The sequence below is a fragment of the Procambarus clarkii genome, chromosome 39, assembly GCF_040958095.1.
Source record: "Procambarus clarkii isolate CNS0578487 chromosome 39, FALCON_Pclarkii_2.0, whole genome shotgun sequence".
Taxonomy (NCBI): domain Eukaryota; kingdom Metazoa; phylum Arthropoda; class Malacostraca; order Decapoda; family Cambaridae; genus Procambarus; species Procambarus clarkii.
The window spans coordinates 24058627-24085187 of NC_091188.1; the positions used below are offsets into that span (position 1 = coordinate 24058627).

Sequence of the window (26561 nt, forward strand, 5' to 3'; positions counted from 1 at the left end):
GTAGTTACCAGTTGCGTTGCTTCTGGGAGTATGGGTTCGAACTCGGCTATCACTTCCTTTTGACGGCCGTGATGGTCAAGCGGATTAAGGCGCCCTGTAGTTACCAGTTGCGTTGCTTCTGGGAGTATGGGTTCGAACTCGGCTATCACTTCCTTTTGACGGCCGTGATGGTCAAGCGGATTAAGGCGCCCTGTAGTTACCAGTTGCGTTGCTTCTGGGAGTATGGGTTCGAGTCACTTCTGGGGTGTGAGTTTTCATTCATATATATATATATATATATATATATATATATATATATATATATATATATATATATATATATATATATATATATATATAATGTCGTACCTAGTAGCCAGAACGCACTTCTCAGCCTACTTTGCAAGGCCCGATTTGCCTAATAAGCCAAGTTTTCCTGAATTAATATATTTTCTCTAATTTTTTTCTTATGATATGATAAAGCTGCCCATTTCATTACGTATGAGGTAAATTTTTTTTAATTGGAGTTAAAATTAACGTAGATATATGACCGAACCTAACCAACCCTACCTAACCTAACCTAACCTATCTTTATAAGTTTGGTTAGGTTATATAGCCGAAAAAGTTAGGTTAGGGTAGGTTAGGTAGGTTAGGTAGTCGAAAAATAATTAATTCATGAAAACTTGGCTTATTAGGCAAATCGGGCCTTGCATAGTAGGCAGAGAAGTGCGTTCTGGCTACTAGGTACGACATATATATATATATATATTGGTGTATACTGGCAGCAGGTTTTCTTTCAAACATGTTTCATTGAATATGACCGCATATTCTGTATTTATTATTTTCTGGTTTAGGGCTAGAAGCCCTAAACCAGAAAATAATAAATACAGAATATGCGGTCATATTCAATGAAACATATATATATATATATATATATATATATATATATATATATATATATATATATATATATGCAAACAAGCCTGAATGGTCTCCAGGACTATATACAACTGAAAACTCACACCCCAGAAGTGACTCGAACCCATACTGCCAGGAGCAACGCAACTGGTATGTACAGGGACGCCTTAATCCGCTTGACCATCACGACCGGACATAAGGAAGTGATAGCCGAAGCTATTTGAACCACTTCCCCGCCGGCACTCGGATGGTAATCTTGGGCATAGCATTTTATCAAATCACCTCATTCTTTGGGGGCACACGTGAGGAACACAAATGCAAACAAATGCAAATGTTGTTTGCATTTGTGTTCTTCACGTGTGCCCCAAAGAATGAGGTGATTTGATAAAATGCTATGCCCAAGATTACCATCCAGATTACCATATATATATATATGTCGTACCTAGTAGCCAGAACGCACTTCTCAGCCTACTATGCAAGGCCCGATTTGCCTAATAAGCCAAGTTTTCATGAATTAATTGTTTTTCGGCTACCTAACCTAACCTAACTTTTCTGGCCACCTAACCTAACCTAACCTATTAAGATAGGTTAGGTTAGGTTAGGTAGGGTTGGTTAGGTTCGGTCATATATCTACGTTAATTTTAACTCCAATAAAAAAAATTGACCTCATACGTAATGAAATGGGTAGCTTTATCATTTCATAAAAAAAAATTAGAGAAAATATATTAATTCATGAAAACTTGGCTTATTAGGCAAATCGGGCCTTGCATAGTAGGCTGAGAAGTGCGTTCTGGCTACTAGGTACAACATATATATATATATATATATATATATATATATATATATATATATATATATATATATGTCGTACCTAGTAGCCAGAACTCACTTCTCAGCCTACTATGCATGGCCCGATTTGCCTAATAAGCCTAGTTTGTATGAATTAATGTTTTTTCGACAACCTAACCTACCTAACCTAACCTAACCTAACGTTTTCGGCTACCTAACCTAACCTAACCTATAAAGATAGGTTAGGTTAGGTTAGGTAGGGTTGGTTAGGTTCGGTCATATATCTACGTTAATTTTAACTCCAATAAAAAAAAATTGACCTCATACATAATGAAATAGGTAGCTTTATCATTTCATAAGAAAAAAATTAGAGAAAATATATTAATTCAGTAAAACTTGGCTTATTAGGCAAATCGGGCCTCGCATAGTAGGCTGAGAAGTGAGTTCTGGCTACTAGGTACGACATATATATATATATAACCTAGAACACTTTGATATTTTCTTCTCCTAACACCTCTATTCTTTTGGTATGTGTGTTTATTTATCTAACTTTATTTGAAAATGTCGTTACACAAAAAAGTTACAATATTGATTACATGCAGGGTACAAGGCTGCTTGTCACAAGTTGTATAGCTCCCCCAGCTCCTCAGATGGCGGGCAGGAACCGTGGATGCAGTGAGCATTTCCTCTCTGGATTGCCACACTAACGCCCTGAAAAAGAAAACTGGCAGCTCTAGGGTCTCTAGTTGTTTCGATTAGCTTAGACCCCCAACTCCTTCAAAAAGCCAGCAGCACTTTTAGCCCAGGCACCAAATGTCTCTGAGGCAATGGGGACAAAATTGTAGTGGTGGTCAAGGTCTCTGTATTTACGTGACAAGGCCGCTTCCTGGTGATTGGCAGCTCCTCCTGCTTGTGTAGCACTGAAGTCAACATAGGTATTGGCTTAAGATGAAATGCAAGTGTAGTCCCACACCAACTGTCTACCATTCTTCCAGGGGTTCACAGTGATTCCGTCTGGGTGACTGACAGGCTCATCAGAGTTGCGGGACATTAGGTAACGGGGCTCTCTCTCTCTGCTGGACAACCGGCTGTGGTAAGGCTTCTCTTAATAATGTCATTGACCTCGCCTTGTCTTGCATGCCATCCTCCTGTCCTTTGGCAGAGAAGGCCATGCCGTCCGTACCTGTCGGCCTCTGCCTCGCCGCAAATACACCTGTATTCGGTGTGGATTGGGGCAGCGAGGCGGAGAGCCACAGCAATTCGGAGGGCCTGTGGTGTGAGACGGGTGCCGGTTGCTGACATTGGGGTTGCTAATAGGAAATCACCTGCATGGGGAGCTGCTACAGCTCTAAGTCGGGCAGTGTCATGTGGTGTTGTCGCAGCTTCTAGCAAAGTCGCAGCTTCTTGGTCAGCAATGGGGCGATCCCAGCTGGATTGCTTATGGGCTTCAGAAGGCGGTGGTTGGGGTGCTGGTCCTGCGAGAGAGACCCATTTGGTTGTGCAGTCTATGAAGCTGGGATCATGTACCCCTGCCTGTTGAACTAGGTGATTAGGTAGGATTTCCTTCAGCAAGTTCTCAGACCCCACTGAAGAGGACAGGAACGCTGGTACAGCAATTTGTGTTGTTGTGCGCATGCCAAGGCCCCCGAGTCTGACAGGAAGGGAGGCCTGTTTCCACTGTGAGTCGCTGAGGGAAAGATTGAGGGCTTTTTCTAGTGTTGATTTCAGCAAGCTGTCGTACTCTTCTAATTTAATATTGTTGAAAGATGGCAAACAACTTAGAAAGTAGGTCAGCCTGGGGAGGGACAAGCATCTGGTGATGAGATAAAGTGCATCATGAGCATCGATGTCTTCAATTCTCTCGTTCATCCTCTTCAGGTCAGTGATCTTCTTACCAAGGACCTCGTCGATGGCATTCCTTCCAAGAGAAGCACCTAGGAGTGTGCTGTCCTCAGGGTTGGTTGAATGAATGTCAGGCAAAACAACCTTTGTTTGCTCTATTATGTGCTGGTTTGTGGAGGGTATTTCGCACTTGGAAGAGTTCAGGGAAAGCCTAGGCTTACTCCTTGCTCCTGAATTATTCTAATGTCGTCCAAGAGTGAGGCTGGGGAGCCATCTAGAGCACCATCGTCCAAAAACCAAATACTGAGTTCACTGGACAAGTTATCTGTGACTTCGTTGATGACTAGGCAGAAAAGAAATGGAGAAAGGGGGTCACCCTGTTGGACACCTTCTTGTGATTAAATTTCATGTTCCCCAAAAAGCAGTTAGATTCTTGCTGTAGCATGAGTTTACAAACGGTAGATGGGGTCGCAAGTAGATGGGGTCGCCATGGGTTCTCCCCTCCGTGTCCTGTTTGCGAACTTCTACATGGGTACCATCGAAAAAAAGGTTTTAGTCGACATGAGCTTCAAACCAGCCATATACTGCAGGTATGTTGACGACATTTTTACACAGGTACCTGATGTCAGACATCTGCAGGAACTGAAGGAGGCATTTGAGCGGAATTCTGTGTTGCATTTCACTTACGAGATAGAGAAGGATGGTAAGCTGCCCTTTCTAGATGTAACAGTCATGGAAAGGAGTGGAGATTTCCACACTGCAGTCTACACTAAGAAAACAAACATGGGAATGTGCCTCAATGCCAACAGTGACTGCCCAGACAGGTACAAGAGGAATGTCGTTAACGCTTATGTCGACTGTGCTCTCAGCCACAGCTCAGGATGGAAGCAAGTCGATGAGGAACTCTGAAGGGTAAGGCAGGTCCTAGTCAACAACGGCTTCTCCAATGGTTTCGCTGAAGACATCATAAGAAGGAAGGTGAAACGCCATGCAACCTCTGAAGAGACAACTAACACAACACCTGTACCCCCTATTAGACTATTTTACAGGAACTTCTTTTCCACTGCTCATAAAACGGAGGAAAGGGTCCTGAAAGATATTGTTAATAGAAACGTTATCACTACAGATAAAAATCAGAAGATACATTTGACGATTTACTATAAAACCAAGAAAACGGCCAACCTACTCATGAGAAACTCTCCAGATACAAAACAGAACGCATTAAAAGAGACCAATGTCGTCTATGCCTTCAAATGCCCACTTGGGGACTGTAAGCCTCAAAGAATTCAGTATATAGGCAAGACAACAACATCTCTTTCCAGTTGATTAACGATGCATAAGCAACAGGGCTCCATTAAGGAACATATAATCTCTTCCCACAACCAGACCATCACCAGAGAAGTCTTTACAATAAAAACGGAAATCATCGATAGATACAGCGATAGCAGGCGGCTTGATATCTGCGAGGCACTACACATTAAGAAGTCGACACCAGCAATCAACAGCCAATTAATGCACAACTATATTCTACCCACTTCAAGACTCTGCACCAATATAGAAGCATCAAGAAATATGGGCCAATAGGCCCTTTGTAGTTAATTCCATTCTTCCCTTTAACTTACAAAATATTATACCCATTGTTTCGTGTTCTGTCTTGGGTTGAAAGTTTGTTTTCACCTCATCCAAAACTGTTGTAACATATCACCTCACCCAAATGCAGGTATAAAATCAAAGCTGTTTAAACTCTCTTTAGTGCTTGCAGGTTATAGTTGTGTGTGTGTAACTAAAGTCTTTGAAAATGTAATAAGTTATTACGAACCGCGTTCAAGTGTCGAATTGATTTTTCAATTACCATCAACAGTGAAAAGAAACATAAGAAATATTGAGAAAATTCGTGTTAGAATTATTAATCTTACTTTTTCGGTCATATTTAATAATATATGTCTACAGGAAAGACTGCTACCAAAATATACTAATATATATATAATATAAAAAATGACTCATACATAATGAAATGGATAGCTTAATCATTTCATACGAAAAAAACATTGAAAAATATACAAATTCATGATAACTTGGCTTATTAGGCAAATAGGGCTGTGCATAGTAGGCCGAGTATGACGGTCTAGCTACTAGGTACAACATATATATATATATATGTCGTACCTAGTAGCCAGAACTCACTTCTCAGCCTACTATTCAAGGCCCGATTTGCCTAATAAGCCAAGTTTTCCTGAATTAATATATTTACTATAATTTTTTTCTTATGAAATGATAAAGCAACCCTTTTCTCTATGTATGAGGTCAATTTTTTTTTATTGGAGTTAAAATTAACGTAGATATATGACCGAACCTAACCAACCCTACCTAACCTAACCTAACCTATATTTATAGGTAAGGTTAGGTTAGGTAGCCAAAAAAAGCTAGGTTAGGTTAGGTTAGGTAGGTTAGGTAGACGAAAAAACATTAATTCATGAAAACTTGGCTTATTAGGCAAATCGGGCCTTGAATAGTAGGCTGAGAAGTGCGTTCTGGCTATTAGGTACGACATATATATATATATATATATATATATATATATATATATATATATATATATATATATATATGTCGTACCTAGTAGCCAGAACTCACCTCTCAGCCTACTATGCAAGGCCCGATTTGCCTAATAAGCCAAGTTTTCATGAATTAATTGTTTTTCGACTACCTAACCTACCTAACCTATCCTAACCTAACTTTCTCTACTACCTAACCTAACCTAACCTATAAAGATAGGTTAGGTAGGGTTGGTTAGGTTCGGTCAGATATCTACGTTAATTTTAACTCCAATAAAAAAAATTGACCTCATACATAATGAAATGGGTAGCTTTATCATTTCATAAGAAAAAAAATTTGAGAAAATATATTAATTCAGGAAAACTTGGCTTATTAGGCAAATCGGGCCTTGCATAGTAGGCTGAGAAGTGCGTTCTGGCTACTAGGTACGACATATATATATATATATATATATATATATATATATATATATATATATATATATATATATATATATATATATATATATATGTATATATATATATATATATATATATATATATATATATATATATATATATATATATATATATATATATATATATATATATATATGTCGTACCTAGTAGCCAGAACTCACTTTTTGGCCTACTATTCAAGGCCCGATTTGCCTAATAAGCCAAGTTTTCCTGAATTAATATATTTTTTCTAATTTTTTTCTTATGAAATGATAAAGCTACCCATTTCATTATGTATGAGGTCAATTTTTTTTTATTGGAGTTAAAATTAACGTAGATATATGACCGAACCTAACCAACCCTACCTAACCTAACCTAACCTATCTTCATAGGTTAGGTTTGGTTAGGTAGCCGAAAAAGTTAGGTTAGGTTAGGTTAGGTAGGTTAGGTAGTCGAAAAACAAATAATTCATGAAAACTTGGCTTATTAGGCAAATCGGGCCTTGCATAGTAGGCTGAGAAGTGCGTTCTGGCTACTAGGTACGACATATATATATATATATATATATATATATATATATATATATATATATATATATATATATATATATATATATATATATATATATATATGTCATTCCTAGTAGCCAAAACGTACTTCTCAGCCTACTATCTGTAGTGTAGTGGCATGGTGTAGTAGCCTGGTATAGTGCTGTGGTTTAGTAGCCTGGTATAGTGGTGTGGTGTAGTACCCTGGTGTAGTGGTGTGGTGTAGTATCCTGGTGTAGTAGCATGGTGTAGTGGTGTGGTGTAGTAGCCTGGTGTAGTGGTGTGGTGTAGTACCCTGGTGTAGTGGCGCGGTGTAGTAGCCTCGTATAGTGGTGTAGTACCCTTGTGTAGTGGTGTGGTGTAGTAGCCTGGTGTAGTGGTGTGGTGTAGTAGCCTGGTGTAGTAGTGTGTAGTAGCCTGGTATAGGGGTGTGGTGAAGTAGCCTGGTGTAGTAGTGTGTAGTAACCCGGTATAGTGGTGTGGTGTACTACCCTGGTATAGTGGTGTGGTGTAGTAGCCTGGTGTAGTGTAGTACCCTTATATAGTGGTGTGGTGTAGTACCTTGGGGGTAGTGGTGTGTTGTAGTAGCCTGGTGTAGTGGTGTGTAGTAGCCTGGTGTAGTGGTGTGGTGTAGTAACGTGGTATAGTGGTGTGGTGTGGTGCCCTGGTGTAGTGGTTTGGTGTAGTACCCTGGTGTAGTGTTATGGTGTAGTAGCCTGGTGTAGTGGTGTGTAGTACCCTGGTATAGTGGTGTGGTGTAGTAACCTGGTATAGTGTAGTACCCTGGTATAGTGGTGTGGTGTAGTAGCCTAGTGTAGTGTAGTAGCCTGGTGTAGTGTAGTACCCTGGTGTAGTGGTGTGGTGTAGTAGCCTGGTGTGGTGTAGTGGTGTGGTGTAGTACCCTGGTATAGTGGTGTGATGTAGTGTAGTACCCTGGTGTAGTGGTGTGGTGTAGTGGTGTGGTGTAGTAGCCTGGTGTGGTGTAGTACCCTGGTATAGTGGTGTGGTGTAGTAGCCTGGTGTAGTGTAGTACCCTGGTATAGTGGTGTGGTGTAGTAGCCTGGTGTAGTGTAGTACCCTGGTGTGGTGTGTGGTGTAGTAGCCTGGTGTGGTGTAGTAACCTGGTATAGTGTAGTACCCTGGTATAGTGGTGTGATGTAATAGCCTGGTGTAGTGTAGTAGCCTGGTGTGGTGTAGTACCCTGGTGTGGTGTAATACCCTGGTATAGTGGTGTGATGTAGTGTAGTGGGGTGTAGCAGCAGCGACCACGTGTTCACAGGAAAGGCCTAATGGCAGACTGCAGGGGCCTCTTGGGATAGTGGCGGTGTTCGAAATCTCAAACTATTCCTCAACATTATAGCATCTGAATTCAAAAATATTTCCATTAATTTTTTAGTTTTTTAACCCATAATAATACTAATGCATTGACATGTCTTATTTCCTTGCTGCATATATACAAATTATTTTTTATGTTTACAACATATTTATGTTTATGTTTACAACATTTCCACCACCCAATATATATACCCTATATATAAACAATATATACTCTCGTGATTTAGTTCAGTACACGGTTTAAAGAAAAAACAGCATACCAATGTTATATCACAGAAAACGAATTTATCATAAACTCACGTATTTGTCTTATAATATGGAAATGCATTCATATAATAGATAACAATATGAATAGCCATATTTCTGTGAATCCCCTACCATGTTGGAATATGTGGAAATGAATGAGCAAATGTACTGGCGGCTGAAGGCGCTGAAGGAAACCACATTGGTTTCATTTTCGATACAAATGTCCATGGAGATTCAGAATGGAAACAATTATAGTTGAATATGCAGAGGAGTTTAAGAATCTGTGGTGAGAGTGATGGACACAGCCTTGACAACTATACTTCAGAGAATGTAAACATCTAAGAGTCATTAGAAATATGTGTAAAATTATAAACCCTACATTGTTTGAGTTAGGGAAAACACCATTTGTCATATAGATACTGTTCTTAAAGATTCTCCCATTTTGCACCTGCAAGATAACATATAAGATTTTAAAGGTTGACGAATGTTAATCTTCTTGTTTGATAAACTGTGCACTTGAGACATAATTAATAAGAACACGCCAATATATAAGACAACAAAACGTTTTCAGATTCTTTCACACCACTTTCCAGCCACTTTTACAATTTATATAAATTATTTTAAGGAATAATACATAAATTTCATATGTAAACATGATATTAGTGTTTAGTGGAATGCATAAGGAGTCAAATTGTGTTAAAAAGAGCGATTTTTAGAAAATTTGGAAAACTACTTTTTTTCCTGATCATAGCATAACTAAATGTATTTTGAAGGTTTCATTCAGTCATTAAATATCATTCACAATTTATTAGTTAATTTTACAAAAAACACCTTAAATTTTATATTTAACATGTAAAAACGATTTGTAATACATTAGGAACAAAATAGTTGTAGAAAAAACATTTATTATAAAACCTATGTGTTTGGATTTTTGGATTAAAAGTTTCTCAAAGGCTCTCCTGCACCATTCTCAATGCAAGTCATTCCTACACCTATCGGAAGAGATAGATGAACGTTTTCTATACGATTTGTGTTTGCTGGGTTATTATTAGATAGGTTGCTAACCTCCAAATGAGGTAAATTACAATCAGCCTAACCAAGGAAATTTTAGGTTGTCAATAACTATACCTGCTCTACACATAAGAGCAAGTATCATAGCTGTCCAAGTAACTATATAAACTCCATATAGCTTCAACCTATAGTTAACATGACTGTATTAGAAAAAACTAAAACACGGCTGAAAGGTCTACAATGTCACTTGACAGAGTTAATTAACCAATGTGACAGCTGGGTGAAAACAGGCGCAATTGATCTCATATCGCTGGAAATCTCAGCAAAGATAGCTAACCAGCAATTTAAGCATATACAAGAAATTATTGAGCTGTACATAAGTACAATCTGTACCAGTGATATTGGTCTAGATGACATAGATTTAATCATGTCTGACTTAGCCGACTTTGAAGACAAAATTTAGGCCAGGCTAATTTACTTTAAAAAAGTGCTTGCAACAGCAAATGTTCCTGATGGACCATGACATATTTATGGTATACCTATACCTAAGCAAGCACTCAGCTCAGATGAAGTACACGAGCTACCTTAAATTGAGGAGATTCCTTTAATCATATATGACCCTTACACAGGATCAACAACTGAAGTTCAACCTTCATTTTCTATAGTTTCATCTAACACAACTTGACATAATAATACCTTAACAGAATCAGAACTGCTTTCAGATAAATCATTTCTATATTCTCTGGATTCTATAAATGCAATACATGAGGCTACTGAATTAACAAGCCTCACACATGAACCCAGAAAACCAAGTGAAGCTGCAGATGAAACTGCAACAGCCAGTGAAGCTGAAACAGAAGATGAGGATGCAGCTGAAGTGGAATAAAAGCTGAGGCTAAGCAAGAAGCCTTAAGCAAAACTAGTGATGGTCATAATCACTCACACTAGACTCCTAGGAGTTATACTGAACTCAACAGCATCAATCAAGCCATCCAGCTCGCTAAGACAAATGCTGACAATGAGAAGACTATCATCAACATCGTGCACCAACTACTAGACTTATCTCAACCAGATCAGACAGTTGACTCCTTATAAGCTTTTAGTTTTCAGCTTGAGTTACTGTTAAGAACCTTTCGCAAGGAGGAGGATCACCCCACTGCTGAGTGGATGTCTTAAATTATTATCCAGAGAAAACTGTCTGGTGAGATGCTCAACGAATTATATTTATACCAGAATGGTAATGCCCTGTCAATGCAGGATATATTAACAGGTTTGCGTAATATAATAAATAAACAAGCAAACCAGGCACTTAATGCCTATTCTGAACCGACAGAAACTGTACCCATATTAGGTACCATACCTGAAACTCCTAAAGTGACACAGTCATTAGGAAATAAAGGTACTAAAACCCGATGTAATAACAACAGGTCAAACTCTCTTTGACCAGTAAGACCTAAGAGCACCACAAGTGCTACCAAGAGACCCAAGCATCCAATAAGTACTCCCAAGAGCCCAATAGCTGCTCCGAAGAGTACTCTGTTGGAAATCCTACACACATGTAATAACATGGTTATTCCCTTAAAGAAAAGAGAATGGGTGATTCTGTGACGTCATCGATGTCACGTATTTTCATTACTCATTATTTCATTAATACAACAGTCTAGTGTTTAAATTTAATAAAAAAAGTCTTCACTAAGACTGAATATAATTTTCAACACTAGGAATATAGCTTAATACTCTATTCCTTAAACATAAATAAAACCAACAAACATTTGCATTCGTCTCCCTCTGAGAGCGTCATCACGTACACACAGAATAACAACAACACGTTGTAGAGTGGCTCTCCATATGAGCTGATTTAACTCGTTAGACACCCAAACTATGTGTCAACAAGCGAGCAACCAGCAACACAGCCTCTCAACAACCACAGCAACATCAGTCTCCGTCTTACCAAGTATTTACATTTAATTGTGCACAGTTTATTCATAAATAGGTAGGCGGTTATGATGCATGAAGACCCCACATAACAAGTACGTTTACACTGCTTAACACCCTCATATTCCATGTCTTACCTGTACATATATGTTTAGAGAAACATTATTAATTCTTTAAACTTGGCAGGTAATTGTGATTTGGGGTAACAAGAAGCTGAGCAGAGAGTTGGGCCTTACATATAAATTATTACCTAGCTGTACACCAAGCTTTGTAGCCTCCAGACAGCCGCCATTACATGGCACTCAGAGGCACAGGGCCACACCCATCTTTGATGTTACAATTACACAGCCTTAGCAGGCCCCTTCAACAGGAACAGCTAAGCCCTCTTTTGTGTATAATACTGTAGACATACGTATAAGAATTAATTCATTATTTCTATAATAATAGTAGATTAGACCACAATATGTGGTGTGATTTATAAATTATGTTTTGAATATAAGGTAAACAATTTGTGGTTTATGAAGGAGCCATCTCAAAGTGGTTTAAGCTGCAAATTGTCCCCCCCCCCCTAATTATGTGAGATAAATTCAGGCAGCTGAATCAGTACATACAGTCCACTCACTTAATTACTTACTTGCTTCACACACAGAGATCACACTAACGTGATGCATCAAATGAACAAATCCACAAGGGCTGTGACGAGGATTCGAACCTGCATCTGGGAGCATCCCAGACTGCCTTAATCGACTGAGCTACGACAGGGTTAAAAGGGTTGAAACCGAAGTTCTACTGAACTTACTGGATCTCGTAGCCTCTCCGAGGCACAAACCAGGCTTTTACACAACCCCCCCCTGCACTCGAGCTATGTCAATAGGCCGTTCTCCCTCTTCGCCCTTACATCATCACACACAGAGATCACACTAACGTGATGCATCAAATGAACAAGTCCACAAGGGCAGTGACGAGGATTTGATCTCTGTGTGATGATGATGTAAGGGCGAAGAGGGAGAACGGCCTATTGACATAGCTCGGGTGCAGGGGGGGGGGGGGAGGATGTTGTGTAAAAGCCTGGTTTGTGCCTCGGAGAGGCTACGGGATCCAGTAAGTTTAGTAGAACTTCGGTTTCAACCCTTTAACCCTGTCGTAGCTCAGTCGATTAAGGCAGTGTCTGGGATGCTCCCAGATGCAGGTTCGAATCCTCGTCACTGCCCTTGTGGATTTGTTCATTTGATGCATCACGTTAGTGTGATCTCTGTGTGTGATGATGTAAGGGCGAAGAGGGAGAACGGCCTATTGACATAGCTCGGGTGCAGGGGGGAGGGTTTGTGTAAAAGCCTGGTTTGTGCCTCGGAGAGGCTACGGGATCCAGTAAGTTCAGTAGAACTTCGGTTTCAACCCTTTTAACCCTGTCGTAGCTCAGTCGATTAAGGCAGTGTCTTGGATGCTCCCAGACGCAGGTTCGAATCCTCATCACTGCCCCTGTGGATTTGTTCATTTACTTACTTGCTTAATTAACTAACTTAATACTAAGAACTAACTAAGAAAATTAATCAGATAAAAAATTTTCTTATTAATGTCAATTTAAAAAAGAATTAAGCTGCCAGGATTTTCCCATATATTTTCGGTCCTCAACGAATCGGATTCAAGATCCTGATTAGGATCTATATATATATATAGCATTAGTGCAATATTTATACAATATTTACATACATTAATTATAGCAGGAAGACACTGCTATACATTTACATTTTTCTAGCCTAAACTTTTTCAATCTCTGCAAATAGCAAACAGAACTTACAACAAGCATTACTGTTGTTCCGAGGCCTGGACCAAAAGAATAATTGTACTCTTTCATTACAAGAGGATGATAAGAGCCTAATTTACTCATTAATGTATATGCTTTTTCTAATTTTAAGTTTTTATATAAACATTACTTTTAATATTGCACCATTACTGCATGCCAAATTATTTACAAATAATTCTTGCACAAGGGTAGGACATTTTAGGCTGGTGTTGTACAGCAACCTAGTCTAATTTATTGTGCTCACCTGGTGTAAGGGTAAGCATTTTAAACTTCTCTAGAGTTGAACATATATTACATCCTAGCGAACACATATTTTTATGCAGTATTCATGGCAACCTGAGTTGTGTTGTCTACATAATATTACCTTATCTATAGTAATAATTTAACTATAATCATTTCACCTTTGAGTGTTAACCTGTGTCTGTACCAACCAAGAGTGATAAAGAAGGGCTAACTTGAGGAATTCCAGCATTGATGCAGACTTACCACTCAAATTATAGTGTGTATGATTATATAGTGTATTTTTTAAATGATTAGCAGATCTAGTTCGGAAACTAGTGGCTCTACTAAGTCAAGTGCCAGAAACAGTCCAACAAGGCTAGCAAATACTGCCATGATGTCTACTGCCAAAAATGTAAAAGCGACCCTCACTGGTATGAAGGGCCACTTAACCCGACAGATCAAAAAATTTGAGGATTTAAGTAATCGAACTCCAGTTAATTATGTAGAACTGGAAGGCTATTATAAGATTGCACAGACCAAATATGAGCATGTGCTCTTACAAATCCTGAAATATCAGGATATCCTCGCCACCACCAGTATCAATGAAGAGGCAATGGACGTTGTAATACAAGAAAAGGCAAATTATGAAGATGCAATGCATGCAAAGTTACAACACTTTGACGATTTAATAACCAGACATAAGGCCAATACAAATATTGCAGCCACAGCTTGACACAACCAGAAGTCAAATTGCCATCACTCAGTCTCCCAACTTTCTCTGGTACAGAGGACGAGAGTTGGGACAAATTTTTGAACACATTTGTTGATTCTGTAGATTCTAATGCCAATGTAGCAAAGACAACAAAATTTACATATTTACAGGGTGGCTTAAAGAATGAAGCATTACAGGTGGTCTGTAATTTGACATTCACTGATGATGGTTATGACAATGCCGTACAGCTCCTTAAGGATAATTATGCTAAGCCAGGAAGGACTATCAGACTTCTAACCCAGAAGCTGTTAGACATTAACCCTCCAAATAGTACAGCTGACTCACTCCAAGCCTTTAGATTGGAGCTTGAGTCCTTTCTCAAGACACTTAAGAACATGGTTAACCTGGACAAATCTGATTGGATAATCCAAGTCCATATGAAACACAAATTACCCAGTGACATACTGGATAAGTTGTTTGTCTTATATAACAAATCTTCTCTGAGTGTAAAGGAGATAAGCGAAGGTTTGCGTTCCATCATAAAAAGACAAAGAGATAACCCAGATGGAAAAGCAACATCTAAACCTTTGTCTACCACTAATAGTAAACAACATAGTACAAACAGTATTCCAAACAAATCTAACACACCTTCCTCCTCCCCAAAGTGGAAACAAGGGGAGCCGGTCGGCCGAGCAGACAGCATGCTGGACTTGTGATCCTGTGGTCCCGGGTTCTATCCCGGGCGCCGGCGAGAAACAATGGGCAGAGTTTCTTTCACCCTATGCCCCTGTTACCTAGCAGTAAAATAGGTACTGGGTGTTAGTCAGCTGTCACAGGCTGCTTCCTGGGGGTGGAGGCCTGGTCGAGGACCAGGCCGCGGGGACACTAAAAAGCCCCGAAATCATCTCAAGATAACCTCAAGAAGAAGGCAGTGTTACGGACCCGAGTCCATTGTCGGAGCACAGAGCAGTGACGACAACGCCATCTGTGAGTCCGCTGCCGAAAACCCCACGATATGGACGACATTTAGTGATGACGAGAGATCCCGGCAATAAGTGCTGAATGCCTCTCCTGGTCAGCTTGTGACGTAGCCGCTGCTGACCTCTGGTGAGGTGGCGCTTAGACAGTGAACGCCATCTATGGAGCAAATAGGTGGACGTTTCTGTCTAAGCTAGTAAGTGAAGTTTCCTAGTGGCCCCATGCAGTGCCCCAGTACTGATGACGTGTCTACTTGCAGAGTCAACCTAGGATGGTTGGGAGGTACGTGGAATCAGTCTACCCAAGGCAGCCAAGGTCTCTTCACCAGTCTGCTTTGAAGAAGCTGTGAGCCACCCCCAGACGAACTCTGCTGAGTGTGTGATTGCCTGCCTGAGGAGTGGCAGTAACAGGATTCGCCGTATCCAGGGCTGGCTGGTGGAAGAGACCACCCACTGAAGTGACGACCAAGGAGGGTGACCAGCAAGTCACACGAGGCTCCTGCCTAGGGCTCGCAACCCTAGTATTAGTCGTGAAGTGGCCTGACAGCGAAGCTGACTAGTACCTGCCAGCTACAGGCTGGTCCGTGGTTGTAGGCCTCCACGACGAGGCGCCCAGTGGGATTGGGATTTGGCTGGCCTGTGGCCAGGGTGAATTCATCGTGGGTTCTGGGCCATGGAGGAGGAGACCAGGAAAGGCTACTCAGAGTGAGCATCGCCGAGTGTCTAGTGTCTTCGGAGGAAGACGAAGCTGTATATAATTGTGTAGTAATAATTCCCGTGTGTAACTTTTTACATATGGTGGTGGGAGTATAAATAAATATATATATATATATAATATATATATATATATATATATATATATATATATATATATATATATAAGTAATATACATATACGTTTGAATATTGGTGTATTTGTGTACCTTCCCCATTGTTTTAACTTGCGTTACGGGACACACCCCTCGAAAGCCTCTACTAGCTTGGGGTCGGATACCCAAAACTAATACCATCAGTAAAGAACCCGGTTGCATCCCAGTAGGGCCGTAACAGGCAGTGTGGGCACATATGTAGTTGGTCCCTCCAAATCTACAGTTAAGGCGTCACCCAAATCGATGACTCTCCAAGATGCTGTTAACGTCTGGAAACCATGTGTGTTCTGTGAACAACCACATTCCATATACTATTGCAAAGCTTACCCAGATCGTGCTACTTGCATAAAACGAAAGTAGTTTTCTAGTAGTAGAAAAAAAGTTTTCTTTTCCTGAAATAAAAGGGAATTCATTTGGCTGACAAAATCACATCAGACAACCTTTCCAATATTGGAATCCTTATGGGATCATATGTCTACCACAAGTTTATCAAAGGAAAGGAAGAAAAACAAGGAATGAACTTGTTACCATCTGCAGGTGGCTATTTGCTAACAGGCCCAGTATTACGGCTAAAACAACCCGCACCTGTAGACTACCAACATGCCAACCCAGTAATGGTTGCATGACTAGGAAAACAGTCTCCACTGCAATTCAGAGACATGTCCGAGGATGATTTTGATCCCCCTGCACATAAGCTATGGGACTTGGCAACTCTCGGCATTGTCCCTGAACAACCTAGCCCAGATGACGACTGGACTTACAAACAATACCTGGGTAAAGACAGGTAAAATTAAACCTGTCAGGGTTCATGATAAATCGAGTACCCTAAGAATATTCAATAGTACAACCGCTCGTACGTTTAGATAGTCATGTTATGGGTATCCAAGCCATAGTTGTAGATCAAATACCAATTGACCTAAATATTAAGGGTCTGGGGTATACAGGTATTCAGCAGGAACATGAAATTAAATTGGCTAACAACCAGTTAATGTCTGACCGCCTTAACAATGTAAATTTTCTAGTAGGAGCGGACTACTACTACCGGTTTATCACAGGACATGTAAAACGATTTGGCACGAAATATGCTCCATTCTGCAGGTGGCTACTTACTGACAGGTAAACTTTTAAACCTGAAGAAGCCTATGCCTGCCAACAACAACAGAAATTAATCAACAAGATTTAATTCTCCAGCAACACGCTAAAGGAGAAACCCAGCTGAGTAATAAACCCAGATTGAATGTAGTACAATTAGTATTCGCCGAAATGTTTCATAGCTCTCAGTGGAAAATCAGTGGTCTGTACCTAAACAGGTACATGTCACAGCGGCCAAGTCATTGATTCCCCTGCAGACCTAGAATTATTCTCGACAAGTAATAATAGACCACACTCAAGTCTCCCTATGTAAATTAATAATATTAAGCTAGAGATTCTAGCACCCAATGCACCCAGCATTCTATGAATTTAGTAACATGAAGTCATCAAGCAGCTTCCACACCTGTAAATTCTCCAGGACCAAGGCCCATTATACCTGTGCTTAAGGTCTGCCAAGAAAACCTTATAATAGTCTTAATCAGACTACAACCTTATACTTGTCTTAAACAGACTACAACATTTACTCAACGTTTTCTGCACTAGGGTCTAGTGAGTTATTTGCAATAATTTTTGTTTGAACTGTTTTTCTTTTTTTAAACTGCTTATTATTGTAGGAGCGCAGCATGAGCAAAATTGCAAATTTACCAATATGTAAGTGAACATACAACAGAGAAATAATAAACCTTGAAACGTTTAGGTTGGGATAAATGTTACAAATTATCTTCTAAACAAGTTTAGTGATAGTGACTATTAATTTTCCAGCAATCTTAGGTTTCCCATCAGTTAATGTATTCACATTCAACATTAAGCATTGTAACCCAACATGCTTAACGAGCACACCACTGCTCACCATGTTGAACCGAGCATACCACTGCTCGCCATGTTGAACCGAGCATACCACTGCTTACCATGTTAATCCGAGCATACCACTGCTCACCATGTTGAACCGAGCATACCACTGCTCAACATGTTAATTCGAGCATACCACTGCTCAAAAAGTTAATTCGAGCATACTACTGCTCAAAAATTTAATTCGAGCATACTACTGCTCACCATGTTAATCCGAGCATACCACTGCTCACCATGTTGAACCGAGCATACCACTGCTCACCATGTTAATCCTAGCATACCACTGCTCACCATGTTAATCCGAGCATACCACTGCTCACCATGTTAATCCGAGCATACCACTGCTCACCATGTTGAACCGAGCATACCACTGCTCACCATGTTGAACCGAGCATACCACTGCTCGCCATGTTGAACCGAGCATACCACTGCTCACAATATTGAACCGAGCATACCACTGCTCAACATGTTAATTCGAGCATACCACCACTCAAAAAGTTAATTCGAGCATACTACTGCTCACCATGCTGAACCGTGCATACCAATGCTCACCATGTTAATTCGAGCATACTACTGCTCACCATGTTGAACCGAGCATACCAATGCTCATCATGTTAATTCGAGCATACTACTGCTCACCATGTTGAGCCGAGCACACCACTGCTCACCATGTTGAACCGAGCATACCACTGCTCACCATGTTGAACTGAGCATACCACTGCTCACCATGTTGAACCGAGCACACTGTTACGAATCTTACAAGGATTCTAACATTACTCTTGGTGCTTATATACTTTATTGTCTTGTTCTATAATTAGTATAGTATCCAGTTGTATGATTATAGACTCTTGTATGATATACATTGTAACATGCTGTAGTGTGCCTGAGTTGCATTTTGATTGTATGAGGCTTTTGCAAGTTAATTCCTGTTGACGGGAGTGTGTTCCTCCATGTGGGGGGATGACCATATTTGGATGTGGCCAGTGTGGGAACTTGTTGTCAAGCGAGTGTATATAAATTTCAACCTTGATTATTTCCTGTTATTGAGTGTAATAAATTCAGGTGATTATTGTAACAGTATTATATTCTCTTAAGATTAATAATGATTTGATTATTAGTACTATATTTTGTTAGTAGAATTTTCACAATAGTTTATGTGGATGCTTAGTTGATATGTTGGTAGGACGCCACCTTGGCAAGCCAGGATTTTGCCAGTTGCGTGGGTACAGCTGGCGGGTGGAGACATGTTTGAGTTAAGTTGGTGGATCTTTGTTTTATTTCATAGCTTACATGGCTGATTTTCTGGTTATACTATTATGAGATTACCCATCTATTCATTTGAATTGATATGGAGTGTTTTATGTTATACAGTGTGCTATTGTAAGATTAATTAATTGAGTAAGAATATTTCTGGCTACCTGCATTTTTCCATGTATGTTATTTGTATGTTTCTTTGTTACCCCTATCTAAAAGTATATTGCTCTGTTAGTATCAGTTGCATTATTTCCCCTACACATTTACATGAGGCAAGGCCGTATATTATTATATATTACCAACTGCAACAGAGGAACCATACCCAGAGATCGAGGGTCGTAACACACTACTGCTCACCATGTTGACCCGAGCATACCACTGCCCACCATGTTGAACCGGGCACACCACTGCTCACCATGTTGAACCGAGCATACCACTGCTCACCATGTTGAACTGAGCACACCACTGCTCACCATGTTGAACCGAGTATACCACTGCTCACCATGTTGAACCGAGCATACCACTGCTCACCATGTTGAACCGAGCATACCACTGCTCACCATGTTAATTCGAGCATACCACTGTGTTACAAATCCATATATTTGATTTTAACATTTATCATGATAAACATGTATGTACATTATTCCTTTCCTCCGATATTTAAATTAACCATTATGTTCATTTGTTTTCCAGTATACATGTTTGATTTATATGTAGCATGCTGTAGTGTGCCTGTATGTCATATTTTGTTAATGGTTGTTCATTCCTGTCGGGGGAGACCGCGGAATCTCATGGGGGGATGACCATATTTGGGATGTTCCAGTAATGCGTGCAGTGTATGAAGCTAACGTTGCTGAGTCACCCCTGTAATTATTCGTGTTTATTGATTGTACTTAATTTCATAATTACACCTTAGCTGTGTTATATGCATATAAGTTTAGTTATAATTATGTTCTTAAGTATTACTCTCTGATAGCAGAGTATCAAGAGATTTCAAATGGTTATTAGTTGGTAACTTGTAGACACCACGCCGCGCATGCTCCAGCAACGCCAGTCACATGGGTGGAGCTGGCTGGCGGGGACATGTTGTTGAGATAAGTCTGTGGTACCTCATTATTGTTTAGTAACATAGCTAATTGCCTCGTTAGACCATTATGTGCTTACCCTTATATCCATTTAAGTTTTTAAAATAGTGATCAGTGAATAGTTCTTATATAATGATAGTGTTATTGTATTCTGGTGCATTAATATATCTGGCTGCCAGTATTTCCATTTACATGTTTGTAAGTTATTTGTTACCTTACTTTAAGTATATTGCTTTGTTGAGTAAGCAGTTGAATTATTTACCCTAGACACTTTTAGTAGGCAAGGCCGTATTATTATATATTTTTTACAACTGCAAACAGAGGAACCATATCCAGAGGTCAAGGGTCGTAACACACCGCTCACCATGTTAATCCGAGCATACTACTGCTCACGATGTTAATTAGAGCACACCAATGCTCACCATGTTAACCTGCAATTATCATTGCTCACCATGATATAAACCGAGTAGAACCCACTACTCATAAACAATTTAGTTAGACTACGTGTTTCTTCAGTCTCTAGAGGGTTGTAGGCACTGTAGCCTAACGAATTCATAGCCGAGCAGATCCAGTGCTCATCATTCAACTAGAGTGACACTACCAATAGTGAGTTGTCACAATTAACTTAGCTCTCAACTTAGATAGGTATGGGAAAATTCAACCATCTATTTAGGTAGGATTTAGGGACATTATTTTTGTAAAGTAAATACCAACCTAGTCTGTGCTCACAATTAATTACAGTTGACTACTTATAAAGACTGATTTAATAAAATGAATTTCTCATCTAAAGTGAGGATGTATTAACGAGTTTTTCAGCGATAAGCCTGTGAGCTGTAATTAAATTAGCTACAAGTCAGAATGACTAAGCTCCTAATCTCACTGTCGACTCAGAGTCTTCTTTAATTTTAATGAATAACCTATTCAGTTCTCTAATATTTCATTACCTTTAGTTAGTTAGAAACTTAGTTATACCATTAGTCTAAAACGACTACTGCACTGCAATGCAAATTTAAACCATATTTAGTTCTGCCTAAGAGCAGAAAATTCCTCATTTGAGTTTGAGGTGATCATGATGCTCAGTGATGTGTTATTGTCTAGTAACTCAACAGTTATAAGTCACAGCGACCCTAGACAGTGATTTTACTGTAGTATCATAGTCTCCTTGATCTTGAATAACCCAATGATTAAAAATTTTAAATTAATGTATAATAATGTAGATTACAATTTATACAGTATTTCATTCTGCCTCCTTGCAGACCATAATCATCTATTCTTAAGAGCATTTTCTGAGTTTACAGATCAGTTCAGCGACTAAGTAATTCAACCATTACACATCACAGCGACACTAGTCATTGAATCTGCTGTAAGCTTTAGAGAGTTCTTGATTATAGATGAATTCAACATTTTCAACATTTAATTTACGTTCCCATGTTGACTTAGTCACATCTACCACAGATTCGGAACATTCGTTAGGTGCGTACTAACCTACTAATCCATAAATATAACTTCAGGATAGAAAACAGGTGTACGTTAGTACTAAGACCTGAACTACTACCCGAGTTTTCTCCCCTACCCCGGAGTTATGTTGGAAATTATCCAACCATCATACATCTCTTGTATTTTTATACAACATTTGTATTAACCACGAGTAGTTATTAAAATTACTAACTTGTAGAATTAATCATCATCATGATTTATAATAGCAATATATTTGCCAAATTCTTCCTATTTAGAGTGACAAGGTGAGAAACGACAGGCTAAAACATGATTCTCTCCACATTTAGTTGCATCTAAACAGAGTTTAGTTAATTACATTCCTTTACTAAGGATAATCGTTAATTTAGTTGATTATTTACAAAGCACTGTACTCGTTTTTTTAGGTGTATAAATAACTACAGTGGAAATTATTTTAGTATAAAGCGGTATATATAACATTTCTTAATGCAGTTTTAATATGCTGACATGCATTGTGAAAAATATATTGCACATTAATACGTTTATTAGTGACATAAACACTTGTCACAACTCCTTACTTTCCCTAATTAATTATAAGTAAAATAAAAATACTTTAAGCTCGAGAATACTTTGAGAGGGCTGCGCATGCGTATCGCAGCCAGGGAAGGAGACGCCATTCCTACTAGGGAGTGTCACTAGCCACCACGCGATTCAGACGCCATTAGTAACGTGCAACAGAGAGGAACGTCTCGATCTTGTTAATTGTCTTTAAATTTCGCTCCTACAACCACGAGAGCGGTGCCACGTCATTTGGCACATCATGGTAGTGTCCAAGGAACTAATCATTACTCCAACCCACAATTGACATCTTATCACGGCAGCTGAGAAGACGAGGGACCTGGAATCGTTCCTACATCAACGGACACTTAGCCCGGCAATTATTAATCACTTATATTATAACAATGTGCACATGTTTATATTTAGGCTAGTTGTCATTAGGCTATTTAATAACCATCAAAATCCAGTACGTTCAATCTCTTTTCTTATTCCGTATTTTATTGGAACATAAATTGCACAAATATCTGCAGAAAATTTGTGCAGTGATAGTCATATCCTTTAGGAAGATTTCCGTAATTTAGGATGTACTTGTAGTGACTTTAGTAGTAGATTTCTACAATGTAATTGCCTTCCAGCTCACGAGTCCACGTCAGCCAAGGTGTTAGGCTTCCCCATCTACACATGTAACAATTTGCCCGATGCAACACGTCGTCGGTGGATCGTGGCAATCGATTATACCACTTTAGATATACAGCTAAGCTGTTAATGTTTATATGTAGATATACCTCTGTAGTTATATTAATGATCTCCCAAGGAGGTCAATTATACTAACCCACTGATTTACCATACACAATTTCATATTATTGTAGTATATTCAGATACATTTGCCTGCAATTAATTATTATATAATCAAGTTAATTTACATTTATATAATAATTACTCTGGTGAAGAACCAGCGCCAGAATAATGCTAGGGATGCACTAATCTTTTAGCATGTAATCCCCCAATTTGGGTGAGAGGAGTTGACTCATAATACAGTCCCTTTAATATTCAATGTAATATTAACTAGGAACATCCATAGGACATGGATGTTCATGGATTCAAAATCAAACAACTTGCTCTACTCTGTTTTCCACTTTTTCTCAAAAAGTGGTGGTCCGTCATAGCTATAGAGATAATATCAATATATATGATTTACATAAGTCAAGTTTTCCCACAACAACACAACACACACACACACCCTGGCCTACCACTACCACAACCACCACACACACACCCCGACCTCACACTACCACAGCCACCACACCCAACCTGGCGCCCCACCCCACTTGTGGGAACCGACTTGTGAGATTTATATTTATTTAATTTATATGAATTATATAGAATTTATATTTAATTTATATATTTCGATAGCAATTGGTCAACCCGTTCTCGCACTTTCTTTAAGTCAATATTGACTTATTAAATAAGTGCATATGTGACATACTAATTTATTGTGAATGTTTTAGTTTACCTTGAAAAGCTTCATAGAAAACACCGACCTTACCTAACCTTCTTATTATGTTAAGATAAGCATCTTATTGCTTCGTAATTACAATTGCTACTTAACCTATTATAGGTATAGGTAAAGTAATAATTGTAATTATGAAGAAATAAGATGCTTATCTTAACATACTAAGAAGGTTAGGTAAGGTCGGTGTTTTCTATGAAGCTTTTCAAGGTAAATTAAAATATCCACAATAAATTAGTATGTCACATATGCACGTATTTAATAAGTCAATATTGACTATAAGAAAGTGCGAGAACGGGTTGAATTGGTATGATGTTAAGTGGACTGTATTTTTTTTTTTCTGCAATAATCTCACAAATCGATCCTTACACATTACGGGGGGGGGGGGGGGGTGTTGTATTAAATTTATATATATGCAGCCAATCAAACTACAGTATTAACTACATATATTAGTATACATTGAGAAGCTTCCTTATCTTATTGTACAGCAGGCTTAGTTCACCAGGTATAACTAGGATGTAGACACCAAATTATCCTCGTGAGAGGCTAGCTTCCATCACCCAGTAACTGATGTATCAAGTCTTGCTTCCTCTTCTTGTTCCTGTCAAAGGGCACTAGCTGTAAAGCTAGAATCCTAATATATGACAGCGATATCAGAGAAAACACTGTATATTAAGTAATAAGGACCAAGGCTTGATTACCTTTTTTGAGTCGATCATATGTGTTCTCACCGGTTCGCCCAATATCTATCTAACATTAAAGGCCAAAAATGATTAGATAAACGGGTTTCGGGAAAACACTTCCCTTGTGTTTGTTGACAGTGTGTTGATGATGGCAGAACTTTGGTCTCCATAACACTTCATCCAAGAGAATTTATAGGAGCTGTACTCGCTCCAATGACTCTGGTCTTAACAACAATGGCTGACCCCTTCCTCCTCCCTGACGCCTTGACACTTTGTCCAGATATCAGTAACTGATAGAAGGGTCACATTTACTTTATTTTGATACTGATAATTAAGTTAATTCAAATGAGATGTTTTTATGATATTAAAAGTCCAAAGACTAATGTATTTAAGAATAACTCCCAACAGAATAGCTGGTGAATTTATAATAGTATGTGGCAATGATATCCCGTTTTCTATTGACGGAAAATTCCACTACAAGCTACATTTTCTGTGGGTTAACTTGTATTCACACCGCAGCAGCAATATTATCTACCGATTGCGTGTAATATTATTAAATGGTGTCGGAACCACTACCACTGCTACCACACACCCCCTGGCTTCCCGCCACCTCAACCACAACACACACATCCTGGCCCCCCACTACAACAACCACCATATACACACACACACACTGGCCTCTCACTACCACAACCAACACACACACCCTGGCCTAGCACTACCACAACAACCACACACACCTTTGTCTCCCACTTCCACAAGCACCACACACACCCTGGCCTCTCACTACCACAACCACCACACACACCCTGGCCTCTCTCTCCCACAACCACCACACACACCCTGGCCTCTCACTACCACAACCACCACACACCCTGGCCTCCCACTACCACAACTACCACACACACCCTGGCCTCAAACTACCACAACCACCACACACCCTGGCCTCCCACTACCACAACCACTACACACACCCTGGCCTCCCACTACCACAACCACCACACACACCCTGGCCTCTCTCTACCACAACCACCACACACAACCTGGCCTCTCACTACCACAACCACCACACACCCTGGCCTCCCACTACCACAACCACTACACACACCCTGGCCTCTCACAACAACCACCACCACACACCCTGGCCTCCCACTACCACAACCACCACACACACCCTGGCCTCCCACTACCGCAACCACCACACACCCTGGCCTCCCACTACCACAACCACCACACACACCCTGGCCTCCCACTACCGCAACCACCACACACCCTGGCCTCCCACTACCGCAACCACCACACACCCTGGCCTCCCACTACCACAACCACCACACACACCCTGGCCTCCCACTACCACAACCACCACACACCCTGGCCTCCCACTACCACAACCACCACACACCCTGGCCTCCCACTACCACAACCACCACACACCCTGGCCTCCCACTACCTCAACCACCACACATCCTGGCCTCCCACTACCACAACCACCACACATCCTGTCCAGCCACTACCACAACCACCACACACCCTGGCCTAGCACTACCACAACAACCACACACACCCTGGCCTCCCACTACCACAACCACTACACACACCCTGGCCTCCCATTATCACAACCACCACACACATCCTGTCCAACCACAACCACCACACATACCCTGGCCTCTCACTACCACAACTACCACACACCCTGGACTCCCACTACCACAACCACCACACACACACCCTGGCCTCCCACTACCACAACCACCACACACACACCCTGGCCTCCCACTACCACAACCACCACACACACCCTGGCCTCCAACTACCACAATCACAACACACTCTCTGCCCTCCCACTACCACAACCACCACACACACCCTGGCCTCCAACTACCACAACCCACTCA

The 26561-nt window shown here is 40.1% G+C and overlaps 1 protein-coding gene across 1 annotated transcript in view; it reads left to right on the forward strand.

The window, feature by feature from the left end:
* Nucleotides 1–16839: 16839 nt before the first annotated feature.
* Nucleotides 16840–26561, forward strand: part of LOC138372628 (apolipoprotein A-I-2-like) — a 42369-nt gene continuing 32647 nt past the window's right edge. Inside the window, exon 1 of the mRNA XM_069338122.1 lies at nucleotides 16840–16954. Within this exon, the coding sequence (XP_069194223.1) occupies nucleotides 16840–16954 (115 nt within the window). The remainder of the gene's footprint in view (nucleotides 16955–26561) is intronic.